This window comes from Lampetra planeri, chromosome 9 (assembly GCF_965212315.1).
Source record: "Lampetra planeri chromosome 9, kcLamPlan1.2.h2, whole genome shotgun sequence".
NCBI lineage: Eukaryota > Metazoa > Chordata > Hyperoartia > Petromyzontiformes > Petromyzontidae > Lampetra > Lampetra planeri.
The window spans coordinates 1,876,399-1,897,754 of NC_136115.1; the positions used below are offsets into that span (position 1 = coordinate 1,876,399).

At 52.3% G+C, this 21,356-nt stretch overlaps 3 protein-coding genes across 4 annotated transcripts in view; 1 reads left to right on the forward strand and 2 right to left on the reverse strand.

Moving 5' to 3' along the window:
- The first annotated feature begins 1,527 nt into the window (after positions 1–1,527).
- On the forward strand, positions 1,528–11,106 carry LRIT2 (leucine rich repeat, Ig-like and transmembrane domains 2). Its single transcript, XM_078597339.1, has 5 exons — positions 1,528–1,652; positions 2,958–3,808; positions 7,373–8,092; positions 8,904–9,148; positions 10,882–11,106. The coding sequence occupies exons 1-5, from the start codon at positions 1,528–1,530 to the stop codon at positions 11,014–11,016; spliced, it is 2,076 nt and encodes a 691-aa protein (XP_078453465.1). The 3' UTR covers positions 11,017–11,106.
- Positions 10,415–18,876, reverse strand: LOC144720548 (visual pigment-like receptor peropsin). The gene is made up of 7 exons (XM_078597340.1): positions 18,673–18,876; positions 17,409–17,599; positions 16,605–16,704; positions 15,837–15,981; positions 13,998–14,151; positions 13,041–13,219; positions 10,415–10,691 (listed from the first exon to the last, which is right to left on the reverse strand). The coding sequence occupies exons 1-7, from the start codon at positions 18,773–18,775 to the stop codon at positions 10,601–10,603; spliced, it is 963 nt and encodes a 320-aa protein (XP_078453466.1). The 5' UTR covers positions 18,776–18,876; the 3' UTR covers positions 10,415–10,600.
- Positions 18,877–20,396: 1,520 nt separating this feature from the next.
- Positions 20,397–21,356, reverse strand: part of DDX46 (DEAD-box helicase 46) — a 37,835-nt gene continuing 36,875 nt past the window's right edge. For both annotated transcript variants that reach the window (XM_078597344.1, XM_078597343.1), the window contains exon 24: positions 20,397–20,799. In XM_078597344.1, the coding sequence (XP_078453470.1) occupies positions 20,752–20,799 (48 nt within the window). In that variant the 3' untranslated portion in view covers positions 20,397–20,751. The remainder of the gene's footprint in view (positions 20,800–21,356) is intronic.

Below are 21,356 nucleotides of genomic sequence, written 5' to 3' on the forward strand. Positions count from 1 at the left end.
CCTGACATGCAATACCCCGGTGTCTACAAACTAAGCTGTGTCTGCGGCAGCAGTTACTTTGGGAAACTAAGCGACATGTCTCGGACCGTGTTCGTGAACACAAGGCAGATCTGAAACACGGTAGGACCAATACCTCAACCATGGCTGATCATTGTTTTAACGCTGTGGGCACACACGAAATTTATTTTGCCAGGACGAAGGTACTTTGCAAAACCACTGGCTATCAGCAAAGATTCGTCCATGAAGCCATCCAGATATATAAACACATACACAATTTCAACCGAGAAGATGGGTACAAACTGAGCAATCATTGGAAGGACGTTATTAAGCTGCCCCGCCCGTCTCTCAACCTTTATAAACAGCCTGCCTCAGCAGCTTTCCCCCTCGTTTTTCACCTGATGATTGCTTGTGTTTCGATTGAAACATCGTGATATTGTTATTATTCATTTTTTTCTATCTACGTGGCTTTAGCGAAAGACCCAAAGAATATCTACATCAGTGGTTCCTCTGAACCTGGCGTGCACGCACCCCCTGGGGGTGCGACACGTGGCCAGATTTTTTTTAGAAGGTAAATCATCGAAACACAAATTAAGCACGGACACGTAAGTACAACTTTTTCATCACACACTACGTGTGTTTATTAACATTTCGATTTAAAGCTTTCGTGACTGCAGGGATTCATTTTCTTGGTTCTTTCGGTAAAGTCACGTAGAAGGGAAGTAATAAAATAATAAAAATAAAACACAATTAAATTATATAATATAATACAAATTAAATTTTATTATGTTTTATTTTCATTATTTTATTACTTTCCTTCTACGTGACTTTACCGAGAGAACCAAGAAGATGTATTAACATTGTCAACTTATTAGCGATTGAGAACCAAAGGGATGCAAGGCTGAAGTAAATGTTAAGAGCCACTGCTCCACACTAACAACTGCAGTACAAACTATCCCCAGGACATCAACCGTATTCGGGTGAAGCAGTGGTGGCGCAGTTGCTCAATAAACCCGGTGACCTGAGTTCGATACCAGCAGCCAAAGTTACCACCATCCGTGATATGTGAACCGATTCTTGGATTCCCCTCCCCTCTCTTTCTATCCCCCGCTTCACCAACACTAAGTGCCCGGCAAATTCAAGTCTTGGTCAAACAACCCGTATGACCGACACGGCATGGGGAGTAAACATTCGCCCAGAGCTGTGGAGCTGCTAAGGTTGTGCTGCTTGCATGGGTACCGTCTGGTGACAGCTGGCGGGCTTCCTGCAGCTTTTGGCTAATCAGGCATTAGCACGAATGTCATTACCTGCAGGGGGAGAGATATTATTAGGCCTAACGCACCAGTATGCAATGCGGCCTTAAGCCGATTAGGAGGTTACCGAATTGAGGGTGACTCGGCTGCGTCCTTGAGCGAGGCAGAGAGACGGAGGAGGAGGAGTGAGACACAGAGGCGTCGGAGGAAGACAGCGTTAGACACAGCGAGACCGGAGGAGACACTAAGACAAGGAGAACGAAGCAAAGTGTGAGTCATGGAGGACGCCACGATGCTGCTGGTGCTGCTGACGCTGGGCGTCTCTGCTGGGCGCCTCGGTGGTTCCGTGGTGAACGACACCTGCCTGCTGGGATGCACCTGCACCAGCGAGGCCGCCGACAGGTGTGTCACGCACACGCTGCAGTCCATCACTCGCACCTGCAGGAGTCGTTGACTCGCAGCGAGACCCAGAGACTCGCACGGACGCCGAGAGACGCGCGTCGACTTGAGCGGACACTTCTCCACTCGTATGGCCCGGGGAGGTTGATCGCCATTGTATGTACGCTTACTTGTGCGTCGAACTTCTTTCGCACCGTACGTAGCCAACCACGCTAATCGGAGGTCGGTGGGTGACTTAGTGAACGGCTTGAAGACTAGCCTCACGGTGATTATCTGAAATGCTGCCCGCGAATGATCGGATGGTCGACTGTTTCATACATAGAGTGACATGGAGGTTCATAGACTCACATCGGTATCAATGCACTCTCACACACAACCATAGACTGGCATGGATATCCACAAACTTACAACATTGTGTGGAGTTGATCAGCAATGTTCATTGTGGAGCTCGGTGGGTGAGCAAGTGGATGGCTTCAGGAGTAGCCTCGTGGAAACAATCTGAAATAATGCTGGCGAATGATGTAAACGGGCAGTGGCGTTAAGGGCCATCAGGTTGGTGACTGGAGTCGAACTGCGGGCTGGAGATTCACAATTGTCCATCAGTATCGGAGATGACTGCATCCTTCCGTGCGATGTTCTAATGGAAGATTCGATCCAGACCATTGCGGTGTGAGTTGAAACCGGGAGGTTGTTTTTATTACATTTTTTTCATGGTCTTCCGTTAAAATGTTTGGCATCTATTGTGTACGGCATTTTCATACATTCGACTTGTCATGCGTGAAGACATTTTATGTATATTCTTGGGTCTTTCGGTAAAGTCACGAAGATAGGTTCAAAGAAAATGAATAAAAATAACTGAAAACTACGACGTTTCTATCGCAACGGAAGCGGTGGTCTTCAGTGTGTTTCGCACTTACTTTTCTGTAAGTGCGAAACACACTGCACCGGCGTAACAGGAGACTTCAAGGCAAAGCCAAATCAAAGGGGCAGAGGTGAGTGGAGGATTTTAGTTAAAATTCGTAGCACTGCCTTACAACACGAACATGAAGCGTCGAGGCCAGTCCACTGCCGTTCCAAGCACTGCGCCTTCCTCGTAGCACGCAGAGAGACGGAGAGAGAAAGAGAGAGATCAGTCTGAATATCGTGGATCATAGTCGGGGTCTCCATAACCCACGTTAGGGGCAAGTGCTGTCAGCGAGTAGAGCGCCTACGAAGGCCGCCAGGGCACACGAGGGGGTGGGTGGCCAAACACCACGCACCGCCACGCACCGCCACCAGCACGCTGGCATTGTCTTCCTCCCTGGGCAGGACCATCCTCTGCATGGCGTTCAAGGACCGGCGCATCCCAGCTTGGCTGCCGGCCGACGTGACCAAACTCCGCGTGGAGAACTCCCCTCTGGCCGAGATCCCGAACCAGGCCTTCTCCTCCGCCCCGGACCTGCACTCGCTGTGGCTCAACTTCAACAACATCACGCTCATCGAGGCCGGCGGCCTGGAGGGTCTGGGCCGCCTCGAAGAGCTGCGGCTGCGTGGCAACCGCCTGCGCAGCCTGCCCTGGACCGCGTTCCGCCACACGCCGCGACTCCGTCTCCTGGACCTGCGTCTCAACCGCCTGGACGCGCTCCCAGAGCACGCGCTGAGATTCCTCAGCGGCCTCGCGTATCTCGACCTCTCCTCCAACAAGCTGAGCGTGGCTTCCAGCGCCGTCTTTGCGGAGTGGCCCGTCAAAGCCGCGCCGGTGGCCGGGGTCGGTGGCGGCGCGGGCGGTGCCGGTGGCGGTGCCGACGGCGGCGTCTCCAGCAGCGTTAGCGAAAGTGGCGGCGGCGGCGGCGGCGGCAGCAGCGTCGTGCTGGCTCTGCACGACAACCCGTGGATGTGCGACTGTCGCCTGCGCGGGTTGGTGGAGTTCGTGCGTGAAGCGCGACCGCCCGTCATCCTCATGAACTCTTACATCACGTGCGCGGGCCCCGAGCTGCGCGCGGGACTCTTCTTCCACGACCTGCGCCTGAGTCCGTGCGCGAGGCCCTCCGTCTCCCTGGACAAGGGCAACGCGACCGTGGCCGTGGGCCGAGAGGTGTCGGTGCGATGCACGGCCACGGGCAGGCCACTGCCCACCGTGGCCTGGAGCTACCAGACGACAAACGCACGCCGCCTGCAGGGTGGGTACACGTGCTGGGACGCCACGGTGGCCTGGAGATGTTGCCTACATCGCCTGGTGTACATGAGGTCGTGGGTTCGATCTCAACTCCGACGACGCCTGTATATTTGTCGCCTGATGAAGCTAGTTGTAATTGCTGGTGAAACGTCGTACTCAGATTGTAAATGTTGTGGCTTTGGTCTGCAATACACCGACGTGCTGTACTAGTAACGAAATGGCATGTTCTGTTTATGTGACAACCCTTACTAGTTGGTTGTGTCGGGTGGTGGCGGGTTTAACGACACATTTATATATTTACGCGATCTAAACCAAGTAAACCTGTCTTATGGATGTATATGTCTAGTTTACATGTTCTCCCCGTGGTCACGTGGATTTCTCTCCGGGTCCTCCAGTTTTTTCCCTCCACATTTACGTTTAAAGTCAATGGTTATGCCACTTCGTTGAGCTATCATTTGTGGCCAGGTCGCTTCTGAAAAAGAGCGATATAGCTAAGTGGGCCTTACCCGGTAAAACTAAAATAGTTTAGTTTAATAGTTTGTGTGTATGTCACGTTGTGTACACACCTATATATGTGATATAAAGAAGAGCCATTGCCCAAAACGTTGTTTATTACACACGAGCCTTGTGCCTGTCCAAGGGTGTATTGCAGTAAATTTGAAACTTGCAAGCGAAAAGCAGATCGCGACGTGATATTCATTGCATCCATTCGTGTGCAATGTGTAAGGGCGCGGTGACACAGACTTATTTCATTTAAAGGTGATAATCCCTTGTTCATAACGACGTCCTTTTTACTTCGATGTCTCAATAGCGTCACGGAGATCACGTGACGTGAGGGTTCTGCCTGTGTAGTGAGGGCTGTGAGTTGACGCCGAGGAGGGGGGAGGAGGCGCCTCGCCCCCCCCCTCCATGTGGAGTGACGTCACCCGCTAATTATTATGAATGGCGGGGGAGGGGTGTCCATTTGGAAGACGTCACCTATTCATGATTATTAATGAGGGGGGCTGGTCGACGTGGAGTGACGTCACATGCGTTACACACTGACATTCTTGGGTACGATAATAGATTTTCCCCCTTTTTTCTGGCAACAAAACAGGTGTTAAGATGTTTAAAACACCAAACTGAAACCTTTTACAAGGAATCATGTCTGCATTAACCACAATGCTTGTGGTCAGAATGCAAATATAGTAGTCAATATACATTTTTATTCTCTAAGGGCTGTGTTATTGGCCAATGTGATGAGTTTTTTTGTTGTTTGTGGGTGTGCACCACTGACGCCGCGGAATCACAGGCATTGCGTTGAACGCACATCTACCTGTACGCGTGCAAAGCCCTTTGATATATCCACTGCTGGATGGAAAAGGTCCTCCCTGGACTATTCCGGTTGGGTCGTTGTGGGTCGTGGGGACCACCCTCGACCTGAACAACAACATTGACTTACACTCACAGCACTCGCACGCACATGTTAAAGCGCGTTGGAGCGAAGGGCAATCCACGTTTTCCACGGGCGAGTGCAGGATGTCGCATGTGTGGGCTTGCTCTTAGCTGGGAGCTAAACAGTCCCGGGCCCCCTGGCAAACGCGTGCGCCTGAGAGATGGAGACGATCACGCGCGCCACTCACTCACTCACCACCACCATCGCAACAACAATCATCGTAGTGCTGCTACCGCGACCACGGCGCGCAGCAGACTGCCACACCAAGGCCGTAGCCGTGGAGTCAACATTGAGGGGGACCAAATCTTCCAGGGTGTCTGCCCCCCCCCCCCCCCCAGAAAAAAAAAATCTAAATTTGAAAACGAATTTCGAATTTCTTGCCGAAAATATAAAAAATGCACTAACACATGGGATGGACTTTTTATTTATGTTTTACAATGTCGAAGAGAGCATTGCATTACATTGCTCTGTTTTTACTTTTTTACCATTTCTTGTTTCATTGTATGTAATGGCAGAGATTAGGGATTCATAAAGTACAACCATAACCACAATCATATTAACAGAAATCTATGCTTTGATTTATATGAAGACAAGTCCAGATATTATGGCCAAGGTTTAGAAAATTGTTGTTTTTATTTACATCGCAATTTTTTATAGCAATATATTGGGGGGGGGGGGCATTTTGAGCATATTTGAATATATTGGGGGGTGATGTGTCCCCCCCAATATATTATAATTACGGCCTTGTGCCACACACACGGCGGGCACCAGACCCCCCGACACCCCCGAGATCGTGATGTGCGCGGCGATTCTGCGCGGCCAATAGGGGGAGCTCGCGCGCGCTGTTTTGGTGACTTCGCTCGGGACCGCTGAAAGGTGGCGGCGATCCCGTGGGCCCCTTCCTCACCACTACTGCCTGCTGGCTGCTGCCCGGCTACGAAGGCGTTTGTCAATTACTGTTCTTAAATAAGATACCCACAACCCCCATCTCCTCCGCATCCATCCATCGTTCCCTGGCTCACTTCATCCGTCTGTCTTGTCCACGCGCCCGTCCGCCCCTGTCCGCCTTCCACCATCCGTCCGTCAGCGTCTCTTTTTACATCCTTTATTTAAGTTCGCTTGCTTGCTTGCGTGCTTGCTTGCTTGCGTGCTTGCTTGCTTACGACCGTGCAAATATTTCGGTCGTTTTTTAACCCACTTCCCGTGATCCAATCGAGCTGACATTTTCCACACAGACTCGTTGTGCGAGACAATTAATGTTCGTGAAAAAAAATTCCCTAAATTGTACACTTTTAGGCAAAATTTTTATATTTTACATATATTCAAATAGAACTCATTCATGGCTTTGGCTGAACGTCACAGTGTAAGAGCCCAGAGCGTAACCCCTCCACAGGCCGTGGCGGAGTAGCGCAGTTGGTAGCGCCCTCGCTTCCCATGCCAAAGGTCGCGGGATCGATCCCCGCGTCCTCCACAGGCGAATATATTTTTAAATCCTTTATATTAAGTTCGCTTGCTTGCTTAGGACCGTGCAAATCTTTCGCTCGTTTTTTAACCCACTTCCCGTGATCCAATCGAGCTGACATTTTCCACACAGACTCGTTGTGTGTGACAATTAATTTTCGTGAAAAAAAATTCCAAAATTTTACAATGTTTAGGGAAAACAAATTAAATATTTAATTACGAATTGCTTAATGGTGGCAGACAATCATCTGACCCATATGTGGCAGCCATCTCAAGCCAGAGAACGAGATGACTCTAGCCGCCATGCATATAAAGGATTTATAGTGAAAAACTTTGTTTTTACGGGTTTACTTGTTTTAAATTATATCCGTTCATCTATCCCCGTTTTGCCCATCCGTCCATCCTCCGATTTGCACGGTTGGCTACGTATGGCGCGAAAGAAGTTCGACATACAAAATGCAGAGGTTTAAAGTCAAATTGGTTTCCACTCATGAACCAGTGGTGGAATTTCCACATTTCAGTGGCGAGTGAGAGTTTGTCCAAAGGACACCCACTGTCGATTTTCCATATCAAATAAAAATAATTCGAAGGTTAACACCCATCCTGTCTGTGCACCCATCTCCCCTCCACCCGCATCTCTCCATCCATCCCCGCCCTTCACTCTGCCCGCAGCCTCCGTAGTGCAGGCGGACGAGGAGACGCTGCTGTCCACGCTGCGCGTGGCGCCCGTGCTCCCGTCGGACGCGGGTCGCTACGCGTGCTCCGCCTCCAGCTTCGCGGGCGACGCGTGGGCCGGCTTCTCCCTGACCGTGGCCGTGGCCCCCCGCAAGGACGGGCCGCCGGCCCCGCCGGCCCCTCCGCCCGCGAGGAGGTCGCGTCTGGACCACCGCGGCCACCTCGGCCCCGCGGGCAGAACTCGCCTGGACCTGCGCGTGTCCAAGCAGGGCGCGCGCGCCGTCACCCTCACCTGGACCTGCGTCAGAATCGGTGGCGGCTTCGACGACGACGAACACGAGGACGTCTGGTTCTCTCTCCACTACGGCCCGGCGGACTCGCCCACCAAGGAGCTGGTGTACATCGGGCCGGGCGTGAGCACGTACTCGCTCAGCGACCTGCGGCCAGTGAGCAAGTACGAGGCGTGTGTGTTGGTGCGCGACGCGGCGCCGGCGTCGCGCCACGGCCAGTGCGTGACGTTCGTGACGGGCAGCGAGGAGTCGAGCGAGATGGAGCAGCGCGAGAAGCTCATCCACGTGGTGGTGGTCGTGAGCGCCATGCTGCTCATCGTGCCCGCGGGCATCTTCGCGTGCACGTGGGACGCGCGCGCACCCGGCTGCTCGTGCTGCGGCCGGAGGTCGCTCAGCACGGGGGTCAACCTCGCGCAGAGTCGCATGGGTGAGCGGAGGTCGGGGGGGGGGGGAGGTGCCTGTGTTGCGAGATGTTAACTACCTCGCCTGGTATGCAGGAGGTCGTGGGTTCGATCTCGACCCTGATGCCTGTATATTTGGAGTTTGCGTGCGTCTCTCCGGGTCCTCTGGTTTTTCCTTCCACATTTAGAATCAACGTGCGTTTAGAGTAATTGACCGCTATTCCACGTGATGATAAGCCACTTCGTTGAGCTATTTTTGTGTCCACGTCGTTTCTGAAAAAGAGCTGTATAGCTCAGTGGGGCTTACCTGCTAAAATAAAAATAATCAAAAAATTGTAAACAAAAAAAATCTAAAGGTGGCAACCCAGGCAGGGGGTAACCCAGGCAGGTGGTAGCCCAGGCAGGGGGTAACCCAGGCAGGTGGTAACCCCACCCTTCTAGGTTTGACCGGAACAGTCCTGCAATTGGCATCTATCTTCACGTGGTCACGGTATTTGGTTTGTAACGAGATCTGGTGCGGGGTATTGTGTCGAATTGTTCGACTATGTATGTACGTGTGTATGTTAAACTTCTTTTGCACCGTATGAAGGCAAACGTGCTCATCGGACGTGACGTGGACTCCACGTGAATCACTCGGTGTTTGTGTGTGTGGTGCATCGGCCAGTCATCTCAGTCAGTCAACCCATGGCACCTGGGTCTGTGCCGTGACCTCCTGCCAGCCGGCGTTCGACACTTCACGTGGCCTTAACGTGCACACAGCCTGGCACAAGCGCCGTGGTAACGCCACTGCTACTTAGTGGCGAACGTCGGTTGCTGTTGTTGTCTCGTCCACGACAGGCGATGGTGGTGTGGGAAAGAGCGGCAGTCGCAAGATGAAGAAGGCACGCGGGGCACGCTGGAGTCGGGACGAGGAGGAGGGTGATGGAGGAAGAGGAGGTGGAGGAGGAGGAAACAGTGGAGGAGTAGGAGGCACGGCGACAGAAGCCAACGCGATCCCCTTCGACAGCCTGCAAGCGGCGAGCGACACGGAGCTCTGCCGCAAGGAACACGTCGAGCAGACGCTGGAAGGAGGCAGAACCAAGGTGAGCCGCAGGGCCAGTGCTGACCTCTACTGATAAGACTCATTCAAGGCTGAGTCGACCTAGGGGGGAGGACATGTTCTCCGATACCACTTTCCACCGAATTAAAGCAGCCGTGGCCGGGAATTGAACTCGCTTAGCGCCAGGTTCATAGCGCGGTGTGGCAGAGAGCGCCCTGCTTACACATCGTAGAGCAGAGGGCATTGGCAGGAATAATTTATTCCGGCCTCAGCGGGGCGCTGTGCAGATGCGAAGGAGAGGGGACATGGAGAACGAAAGAGAGACACACGGGAAGATAACTCACCGTACTTACATCCACCTCCTAGCCACCACCTTGCAGCCCAGCGGCTTTGGGAATTTAACAAAACTCCCGCGATCCACCAAACCTTGGCCGCAAACCAGAGGCGTAGCTAGGGGGGGGCAGGGGGGTACATATGTCCCCGGGCGCCAAGGTAAAGGGGCGCCAAAATGAGGCTTACAACGTTACATTATAACTTGCGGCGGGCGCGGCAGCCTGAAACTACTGCACAAATCTACACCTCAACCTAAAAGTTTATATATCCCGCCACACACAGCCTACATGTTATGTAATTACATTTTGGTGGTATGTGATTAAACGGCGGGGGGGGGGGGCGCCAATTGTATAGTTCGTCCCCGGGCGCAAAATATCCTAGCTACGCCACTGCCGCAAACGCTGCGTCATGCCCGGTAAAGGAATCTTGAAACTCGATGATAATCTCCGCTGCGGCTGCGCTGCACGGGTTTGTTACCGCGCGCCGTTCGGCATGATGCCCGACGTCTCGCTCCGCGTGATGGAAGCTTTGTCAGGAACTGAAGAAGCTCCCGGCACTCATCTTAATGTGAAGCTTTCGTGACTGCAGGCATCCATACTCTCTGGTCCTTTCGGTAAAGTCACGTAGGTAGAAAAAATAATAAAAGAACACGACGTTTCGGTCGCAACACAAGCGTCCGTCATCAGGTGACTTTACCGAAAGTATGGATTCCTGCAGTCATCACATGATGACGGACGCTTGTGTCGCGACCGAAACCTCGTGTTCTTTTATTATTTTTTCTATCTTACGTGACTTTACCGAAAGAACCAGAGAGTAAGCTGCCAGCACGTTGAGCGGAAACGTCGGACGACAACCCGAAAAGCACGTTGGTACAACCTGCAATGCTCATTGTGATTACCGTCACCTGCACCGCTACTTTTTCACTCCCATCTATAGCGAGGAGCCGAGGACCCTAATGCTGGTGTGTGAAGTATTCGCGACGCAATCCGTGTTCGAGTTCGCCAACGCGAGATTTATTTTGACTGGGGACAGACGCCGCGTGGTGCCACGATTTTGCGAGGCCGCGCGTCCCGAAAGTTTGGAGCGGTGGGCGAGAGAGGCGGCGGCGGCGTCGGTGAGCGTTGGCGTCAATGTGTCTCTCTCTCCCCGCCTGGGCGCGTGCTCACGATACCGTCTTGACGCCAGTGGCTTCCTGCAGAGTGAACTCTTGATAGTTCTGACAGCGGAGAAGCGACGCCATGGCTTTACGGAACCTGCGGGCAAACAAACACGTAAACGCGCGCACGTGTAGATTCGCACAGCGTGTTGTCACATCATCATCATTATTGATCGTCATGATTTGTCCACAGTTGGATGGAGGCCATTGGCTGTAACTACATTATCAGCTCGGGGGGTGCGGGGATCTTTGAGGTGGGGGCCCCAAAATTTGATTTGTCTCTCAAGATGGTTGTCGAGGGAGACTCAACTCGTAGCTGCGGCCACCCGCGGGAGGGCCAATGCACCCCCTGCCTGCCCCACGCTCGTTACGCTGCTGGTGGAGGCCCGCCCAAGGCTTCATCTCACGGCCGTGAGACGTGACAATCCCACCCAGCTCCAACGTCGCGAGAGCCAATTTCATCGCCGCGTCTCCAGGGAGCCATGCGTGGTCCCGCCGTTGGTGTGGACGTTCATCTTGGCCACCGCCATCCACGTGTCCCGCCCAGGTCCACGTTCACTCAACAGTCAACACGATGACTCTTAACGTGCGTATGAACCCCTGTTCCGTGTGACACTCTTGCCGCATGGACAGTCTGTTCTCTTATAACGCCTGTTTTCATAACGCGATGAATGTATTCAGGGAACACATTTTTTGAATATATATAACGAATTTAACATCACGCGATCGAGTGAACGGAACTACGTCGCGCGAGTTGGAATACGCGGTTTGTACGGCTGCCTTGGCGTCACGTGACACGAAACGGGATGCTGCTGGATGCTTCGAGATGCTGCCCACGCGCCCCTTTGTTCAGCCTGCGTAAGCATCGCACGCGTTATCGCGGACTGTGCTTGACCCCATCTAATATATATATGATTTATTATAACGCGATTTTTCCATCACGCGATGTTCTTCAGGAACACAGCAACTACCGCGTTATAGGAGAGCAGGCCGTATGTGTATGTATTTGTACGTACTCCATTTTGTCTCTTCACGAATACGCTACGCAAGTCAGTCGGTTACCCTTTACCGAACCAGTGCTGGATCGTCGCCTCTCCACACCGTGCCGGCCGTGGGGGTTGTTTGACCATACTTCACTCGCGCTGGCCAAGGCGGGCTGGAGAGTGAGCGGCTCAGCACCGGTTCGTATGTACGGAGGTTGAACTTCTTTCGCACCGTACGCAGCCGACCGTGCTAGTGAAATGACTCACCACGGATGTTAAGCCGTGGCTGAGGGTCATGCTCAGGTCATCGGGTTCTTGGTGCAGTGCGCTAACCCTCCCAACACGTGCACACACCCACACCCATCAACACACAAAGACAAAGATCCCCCGTACATTATTAACGACGGTTGGGTCAAGTGCTGTTAGCGAGCACCTATGAACGCCGGCACGGCACACGAGGGGGTGGGTGGCCAGCACCACGCCTGGCCGCCTTTGTCTCCCCAGTGGCGATGTTTACACACCACACCAAGTACTCATTTGAGGCTGAGTCGACCTAGGGGAAGCCCAGGACCAGTTCAGATGATCGTCACTGGTCTTGGCCGTAAGCGGGAATCGAAATCGGGTCACCGGGTACGCAGCGCAGCGTAGCGCTATCCGCAGCACTACCACCCCCCACACACACACACTGACACACACCGACACACACACACACCGACACACATACGTGCACCCACAAACTATCATACATACGCAAGGTGTCGTAAGCCTACATCCATCAACAAGGTCATCCATGAATAGAAGCGGAGAGCTGGGAGCTTCCGACTCTTCGGCTCAGGGGCTTTGCTTCCCAAATCCCATTGAAGAGGTGTCACGTTATCTCAATGGGCCGTCACCTGGTTAAAATAAAGTATTTGGTTGAGGTGAGAGATGCGTCGTTTATACTGTGTGAAAGTGGTGGTAGCAGTGTGTGTTTTTGCTGTACGTGTGTGTAATAGGTGTGTGTGTGCATGTGGGGAGCGGTGGCACAGCGGTTAGCGCGTTGCGCTACTAATTCAGCGAATATCTTAACACGGGGAGCCGCGGTGGCGAGACTTTATCTTCCTCGCCACGTATGCAGGATGTCGTGGGTTCGATGCTCGACCCTGACGCCTCTTGTATATTTGGAGTTTGGATGTTCTCCCCGTGGGTCGTGTGGATTTTTCCTCGACATTGAGAATCAACGTGCGTCTCGAGCATGTGGCCGCTCTCAATGTCCACGTGGTTTGCCACTTTGTCGACCAATCACTCGTGGCCAGGTCGCTACTGAGGAAGAGCTACGGATAGCTCAGTGAGCCTTACCTGGGTGAAATATAAAAAAACAGTTTAAAGTGTTGCCACCTCGTGTATCATTGCCATGAAGGGCATCGCGCCTCTCCGTTTTGTTTTTGTCCCGACGGGCGGCCACACACCGCCGCCGCACCCACCGCCTGTTGGTGGCCACGTAGATGAGCGGGTTGTAGAAGGTGGACGACTTTGCGAAGAGGGGCGCGATGATGGCCACGGCCGGCGGGATGTCACGAGGTTCCCCGAACGAGGCCCAGAGGCACACGACGGCGTAGGGCGACCACGCTGTGACGAAGGCGCCGATCATCGCCAGCGACATCTGCTCGCAACGCGCCGACGCCACCGCCGTCAATAAACGATCGACACCCCGGGGCAACTTTTTGCATCGTGTTCCTGGCTGGTGCTTGGTAGCTGGTGCAGAGTGTAAATATTCGCCACTGGGGAGACAAAGGCTGCCCGGGCGCGGTGCTGGCCACCCAACCCCCTCGTTTGCCGTAGCGGCCTTCACAGGCGCCCGCTAACAGCACTTGTCTCAACAGTCTGTTACAGGCTACACGGGGGATCTTTGTCTTTGTGTGGTGGTGGTGGCGATGCACCTGTTATTCATCTAAGTTAACACGTGACACCCGGGTCTGCCTCGTGACCGCCTGCCAGCAAAAGCCTTTGACACGTCGCGTGGCCTCAATGTGCACCTAGCCTGGCACGAAGCGCTGCCGTGACGTCCCCGCCACTCGGTGGCCAATTGGCGGCTGTTGTTGGTGGTGGCTATGCTGGCGGTGGTGATGGTGGTGATCATGATGGTGATGATGATGATGATGGTGGTGATGGTGCTGATAACGGTGGTGATAATGATGCTACTGCTGGTGATGATTGATGATGGTGGTGGTGATAACGGTGGTCGTGGTGATTATGTTGTGACTGCTTTTATTTTGGAAGCTGCTGTTTCTGCTGCTACTACTGCTGCTAATAACCACGATAACGGCGGAGTTGCTGCTATGACCACTGATGCAGCTTCTGTTATGCTGCTGCTGTTTGCTGCTGATGGTGGTGGTGACAATGCGACAAATACCGATTGTCGCTGCTGATGATGAACAAACCTTGGTGACAGCGCTCTGATCAGCCCAGTCGAGCGAGGAGGTCCTCTGTCCGTGCCGCAGGGCGAGGATCACCTTGCGGTAGCACCACGACGTCACCCCCAGCGGCAGCACAAAGTTCACCGCGATCACCGCCATCGTGTACGACACGAACGAGCTGGGTGCACGCGGAGAACACGGCCACCTTAGCAGGAGCTCGCTCACAGCACTCGCCTCGGCATTCTGTAATAACCATCACCATGATCGTAACGTGCATTTCCGAGTTTTTATTTTACCAGGGGAAGGCCCCACTGAGCTACATAGTTCTTATGAGACCTCCTTTACCAGTGGCAAAATATAGTAGTAGGTTTTTACCCTTTAAACTGGTACAAAACTGACACCTTCATACAAGTAGTACGCCTTTTGGCGTCTTCTGGTCCAACACCAATGGAGACTAGGCTCTAAGACAAGCTGTCTCGGGTGTGGACCAATCAACTTCAAGGACAGTGCCTATCATTATCAGAGTTGTTTCTTTTTGTTTGCATTATGACTGCTTGTGTTGTGGTTATTGCAAACATGATGCCTTGTATAAAGGTGTCAGTTTTGTACCAGTTTAAAGGGTAAAAACCTACGACTATACATAGTTCTTGTTTCAGAAGCGCCCTGGCCACAAATGATTGCTCAACGAAGTGGCTTATCATCACGTGGACATGTAGAGCAGCCAAATCCTCTTAAACGCGTGTTTCTACATGTGGAGCGGAGACGCGGAGGACCCGGAGAAAAATCCACGCGACCACGGAGAGAGAAGACACGCAAACTCCAAATATACAGCAGCAGGCGTCAGGGTCGGGGTACGACCCCCTGCATACCGGGCGAGGTAGTTAACATCTCGCCATCATCATCATCATCATCCCCATTACACTGGTGTTGCGTCTTGTCGGAGGGTGACAGGGAATTGAAAGGATACTGCAATGGGTGGGGGGGATGCGTGTGCCGGATGGAGGGATGTTGTGTGTGTGTGGTGTGTGTGTTGTGGGTGTTGTGTTGTGTGTGTTGTGTGTGTGGTGTGTGTTGTGTGTGGTGTGTGTGTGATGTGTGTGTGGTGTGTGTTGTGTGTGTTGTGTGTGGTGTGTGTGTGTGATGTGTGTGTGGTGTGTGTTGTGTGTGGTGTGTTGTGTGTGTGTGGTGTGTGTGTGGTGGGGGGAGCGGTGTTGCCAGCTCTGACAAGCGTAAAGTTGGCAACGAATCTCAAAAAGTTGCGGAATCGACCTTTGAAAATTGCCAATCATGTCACCAGAGTTTCGGCAATGTAGCAACGCAACGTGAACCCAGACCGGTATCTGGATACCAATCTCGAGTTGCTACCCCAAGTCTACATTCCCGCACCTCCGATTAGCATCGTTGGTTACGTAAGGTTCAACATATATACACCATACATGACTTTTTTTCCGCTAGAACGAACGTTGGTCGCTACGGAAACCCCAAAAAGTGTCTGAATCCAGTGACACTGGCTGGGTAGGGGTGAGAGGCTTTCTCCCTTGGTCCTCTGGGGCGCACAGCCCACGGCGATGGAGGCATCTTTAATAAAAAAAACTATCTGTAACCAACGAGAAAACACCCATCCCCAACCGAACGACGGTGGCAGGCTGGAACACCTGAGGTGTCAAACATCACGTGGCAGCGCGTATCATGGGGGGGGGGGAGATGGAGAAAAAAAATCCCCCCATCAGTTGCTGACGAATTGCATCGTGATCCCATTTTATTTACACGCCCACCCCCCCGTCCCCCGATTCTCATCGCCGAAGAGAAACTGCGTCGCAGAGGCGACTCCGAGAGATGCGCCGGCGTGGTGAGCCCTCTCACGTGTCGTTGCGCCTCCAGTTGACGGTGCACGTGGCCCCCGTGGGGTCGGGCGCGTACCCGGCCCAGCCGAGGAGCGGCGCACCGGCCCAGAAGGCGGCGTTGACCCACGCCAGCGCCATGAGGTTCGTGTAGCTGCGGCCCTCGACTACGGGACAGGGGGCCCACCCGGCGCGCGCAGACGAGAGAGGGACGGAATGAAAGCGCAGAACTCAACACGTTGGTCAGTTACACCGGGTGGCCTTAAAGGAAAAAAATGTATATAGACGTTTTGCGGCAATGGTCCTTTCTGATAGCGCATCTTATTTTCAGCACCCCGGCACACCACATCTAGTAAACCGCTCACGTGCCTACTCCAATCGACTAGCGACCCGCGAAAAACAATGACAGATGGAAGCCCTGGTTCCACTGCATGCTTTGTCAGTGCTTCATCGATGTTATACACAGCTCCGCAAGATTATTCAATTGTCTTCATGCTCATGGCTGCAGTATGCCCAGCAGCTAAATGCCAAAGTCGATATCTGTTAGCCACAAAGAGGGCTTCAGGCGAGAGTTCGTGTAGTTTTGCCGTTCCCCCTCCACTGAAGAAGCGCAGGCCTCAAGTGTTTTACGATAAGGTCCAGTTTGGGTTGCATGGCCTGCACAATCACACGACCGTGGCTTGCCTTACATTGTTTGATACACAATCACAGTGAAACTTGGATTCACAAACATCTCAGTGCTTACCCCATGTCAAGAAACGGGAGAGACACGGCGCTGTGGTCAGTGTACCTGGGTTCTTGCTGCAGACGACCAAGTATCGATCCACTGCCACGACTGTGAGAAGCCCAATACTTGCCATCCCGAAGAAGATGTTCAGAGCTGCGTATACCTGCACGTGGAGAGGGAGGGCCTCTATGAGGATGCTGTGTGCGCGTGTATTGCCTTTGTGTATGTGGGGAGCGGTAGTGCAGTGGTTAGCACGCTACGGATCTGGGCACCCGAGTTAAATTAAACTCACGGCCAACGCCAGTGACGATTATCTGAACCGGTCCTGGGTCTCTCCTAGGTCAACTTAGCCTAAAATAAGTACCTGGTGTGAGCCTTTAAAAGATGCTCGCGAACAACACTCGTCCAAGAGGATTAAGGCGAGACTGGGGATTTAACACGTAGGCTTTTCACGACACACCGAGATTTACGCGATCTAACCCCCCAAAAAAACCCTATATTATGGGGTCTTTGTATGTCTTCATAGTCGATGTATCGACATGTACAGCCGCTTTGTCGCCCCACTGCTGGATGAGGGGGCCACCCTATGCCATATGAGTCGTGGGGGTTGACCATACTTCACCGTTCTGGGAAATGTGAATTGACGTTGGCGGTGTGCATAAACATGGGTGCATAGAAGCAGAGCATCACAATTTGTTTCCGCACTGCCCTCCACCGACCACAACGTAGCCTATGGCACCTGTTTCACGCACTGTGGTCGCCCACCCCAAGCACGACACGGGCTCACCCCAGCTTGTGCATTCAGGGTGTTTGGAACACGGGGAGCTCTTCCTTATAATCCCCGACCCCGCGGACGCAAAGTCGCACCTGGCAGCCGGTCCAGCCGAAGCGCCAGGATCCGTGTAGGTCCGACGCGGCGGACAGCGGGTACCCGACGGAGCTCACGCCGATGTCGGTGACCGCCAGGTTCATGATGATGTAGTTCGTGTGCGTGCGGAGCACGCGGAACCGTGCGAACATGCCCATGACCACCACGTTGCTGACGATGCTGATGATGCCTGCATTCATTCGGCCATTCAGCCATCCAGCGAGGCATGCATCCATCCATCCAGCCAGTCGTGCATCCAATACAGCAAGCCATTCATCCATTTAGTCATCCATCCATTCATCCACCCATCCAGCCAAACATATTTCAGCCATCCATTTATTTTATCCAACCATCCATTCATCCAGCCATTAAGCACAATATATTGGTACATGCACATCGACAAAAAGACACGTATTATAAAATGCACAATAAATACAAATTACGAACTTGTGAGAAAAGTGCCGTAAGCAAGCACCTCTTAAGGCCGGCCCAGCAACAAATTACGATGGTGTGGGCAACACCTCGTGCGCGCACACGCACGCACGCACAGCATGGCCCGCCTTTTGCGCTGGTGTTGATAGCACCGCACCAGGAACTCCGTTAAGGCCGAGCTGATCTAAGGGAGCAGAACCGGAGCGTGGCGATTGCACCTGCTCGCCGGCCTGATTCGACAGGCGTTCAAACAAAAGCACCGTTCTCCGTTCAGGCTACTGGATATCACGTGGCCATCGCCTCCCCCTGCCAGGCCATTTTTGTGGTTGCCAATATCCTCCATCGAATATGAATGGAGTGGGAAAGAAACCAAAATGAGTATTCGCCACGCGCACGAGTCAACGTGCGAGCGTGACAATGAACGCAAGAGGCATGCGGCAGTCCAGCCCACCCACCAAGCAGTGAATTGTCAAGATTTAAGGTCGGGATAGGATTCAAGAATATAAGTGTACATAGTGGTGAGAGTTAGCACCGCGAGTGGCTGCAGAGGTCACATGCATCACCAAAGTATGCATGTTGAACCTCTTTCGCACGGTATGTAACCAACCGTGCTAAACGGAGGACAACAAACTAAACACAAAAAGCAGTTTTAAAGAAATGACATTTCAATCTAGATTTAAAAGTGCATAGCTCCAATGTCTTCCTAACATCAGATGGAGGAACGTTCCAGACGCCCGCACGAGCGCATCTGAGAGCGCGGTGCAGCAGCGACCGATGATGCAATGACCGACCGACGACTATCTCACAAACGGACGCGTGCAAGTGTCCCACCGGCGGTGACGAGGTATGCCGCCACGATGTTGTGCTCCCGCTGCGTGAACACTGACTCGCCATCAAAGGCCCACGTCTCGTTCCAAGTTGGCGGTGCCGGCATCCTCAATGTTCGTCGAGAGACAACTCCGTCGCACGAAGAGCGCACAAAGCGCGCGAGCGATGAGCGTCCGGCCTGAAAACGTCCACAGGGCCGCGTGCGCTTTTTGTCAGCGGCCACGGTCGGTGGAAAAAAGTTATGAGGGGAAAGGGGATTAAGGCAATCGGAGCGGCGCAGCGTGTTACGTTATCAACGTCGCCACACGTATAGTTTAAACCGTTTGGGGGTAAGGATTTTTAGCCGGCCTGGATTAAAATAATAGCCTGCAACCCCCAACGGCCCACGTCCAATCATTAAGGGTCTCACACCACACCCCACGTGCATTTTCAAAATACGTCAACGCAAACAGCACGAGGTTGGTCACCCCCACACGTGGCCACTTGCAAAATTGGGCTCTTCGTGGGAGTCTTGCCGAGCCACAGCTTGGCTTGTAGAGTAGAAAGGTAGAAAGCTGTGCCAGTGGATGCCACATGGAATGCTGGAACACAAGCCACTGGTTGTGTACCCGATGCCACCAGTTATTCCAAGTCATCTCGGTCAAGTGATGTGAAGGTTGAGCTTGCATCGATCACAACGAACATGTTTCTGTTGGTCTCCGCTGCAGATGCATGCTGTAAATACACGTGATCCTGTATGCTGTGAACGTGTCTGGTAGCGTTAATCGGGGCCTGTGAGAGGTACGGACATTGCAAGCCTGACCGTGGAAACGACGTTTTCCTGCATCTCCCAGCCAGCCACCCACCACATTTCCAGACTCCCACCCAACCATCCATTCCGTCGGCTATGCATCCACCCACCAAGCTATTCACTTACCCACCCATCCATTGTCCAACAATGAGAACAATCAATCCACCAATCAATCCGTCACCGAAGGTGTGTGGGGCAAGGAATCCAACAAGAATCAATGAACGGCCTCCAGGGTAGTCCAGATGTCTTGTGACCCCTATTTCATTCTCGAAAATGTAATATTCTTGTTAAGCAAGGTTTATTTAAAACATAAATGAATATGCCAAGTACAAAAAAAAATGTAGGGGTCAATTTGTGCAGGGGGGGGGGGGTAAAAAGACATCTGGACCACCCTGTGGATGGTAGCATGGAGTGCCAACCATCGCGTCAACCCTTCTCACGCGAGCATGCGCACGCAAACACGCGCGCTGTGCGCCATGCGGCAATTACCTAACGTGCAAGTCGGGGTTAATCCCGCTCCACACAAAGCCCACGCGCTTCAGTACGCACACGGGGGTCACATGTTTAAAAAATGTAAACATACATCCATAATGAGCAGCTTAAGACAAATGCATGAAATCGTGCGAGAATCGATGCTTGCCGATCCAATTTAAGTAATGTGATCATGTCATCTGTGCGGCCACAGGAGGCAACAATCATTCAACAGAATGAAACAAAACGCATTCTTGAGTGAAATAAGAAGAATCCTGCATTTTGACAATTCGTCAAACTACTTTGGAGGAGGGTTGAATTCGTAGAAAAATAAAAGCATTCTCAAATGATCTTGTTGATCAGAATGCTATTAACTGTGAAAAAAAATTTCACAACCATTTTTTGTTATTTACAAACATCAGCAATCTTAACAAAAGCAAAAAAAAGCACTAAAGCCAGGACGGTCCAAGATTGAAAAAAAAACCTTTATTTGACACGTGATACAACATATTTTTGAAGCAATTTACCATGTGATGACATTCCAGCTACTTGTACGAGATAAACGGCAAGAGAAGCATGCCGACGGATGGATCCTCCACAAATGGATATAACTAAAAAGACGTCGACCAAAATTGCCTGGGGCGAACGAACATCCGACGCACTGCAGAGACACCCCACTTGACGTGCCCGTCTGCACAGAACGATATATAAAATCCCGCAGGCGCCAACGCGACGTGAGAGCATCGCAGGGTCCACGCACGCGCCACCTTCCACTGAAAAACCGGCTCCAGCGTCGCCCGACGTCGGTTTCTCCGCTCGGCTCACAGAACCTTGTAGCGTGACTTGTTGATCGGCTGGTACGAGTTTTGCTGCAAGGGAAGAGAAGACGAAGAAGTTTATCGTCAAGCTGCCGGATTGACATTACCGCGAAGCTGCTTTTTTGCGTTTTGGTTTGTTGTCCTTCGCCGCACCTCCGCTTAGCATGGTTAGCTACGAACGGTGAGAAAGACGTTCAGCATACATACAAGCAAAGGCTCTTGTGATATCAGCTTCAGTGTCCTTTTACTTTAACAGGAAAAGTCGAGTGGCTTTGCCTTTTGAAATTGGACAATTGCTTTCAACTATTTTTCCCACCAATCACATTTGCGCTGTGCTACTGTCGCCTTGTCACAAGACATTCCCAATTGGAATTCTCACAGCAAGCAGTGCACCATCCTGTGTTACAGAGAATGACTCCAGAAGAAAGTAGTCATGGGAAAGTAACTATTTGGAATGTGCTTCAAAAGGATTATGAACACCTTTGGTATGCCCTGCAAGGAGTGTTCATTACACGCTAATCAAAGAAAAAAACAATGAAAGCCGGAATTTGCCATATTAAGTGAAAAGTAACATTTCTAGTTTTTGTTATTTTGAGAATTTATGGGGC

Coding starts and splice junctions, on each gene's coding strand:
- LRIT2 (XM_078597339.1), top strand. CDS start 1,528: ATGGAGGACGCCACGATGCTGCTGGTGCTGCTGACGCTGGGCGTCTCT. Junction 3,809..7,372: donor AAACGCACGCCGCCTGCAGG/GTGGGTACACGT, acceptor CTCTGCCCGCAG/CCTCCGTAGTGCAGGCGGAC. Junction 9,149..10,881: donor TGGAAGGAGGCAGAACCAAG/GTGAGCCGCAGG, acceptor TTGTCTCTCAAG/ATGGTTGTCGAGGGAGACTC.
- LOC144720548 (XM_078597340.1), bottom strand. CDS start 18,775: ATGCCGGCACCGCCAACTTGGAACGAGACGTGGGCCTTTGATGGCGAG. Junction 17,600..18,672: donor GGCATACCTCGTCACCGCCG/GTGGGACACTTG, acceptor GAATGAATGCAG/GCATCATCAGCATCGTCAGC. Junction 16,705..17,408: donor TCGGCTGGACCGGCTGCCAG/GTGCGACTTTGC, acceptor CTCCACGTGCAG/GTATACGCAGCTCTGAACAT.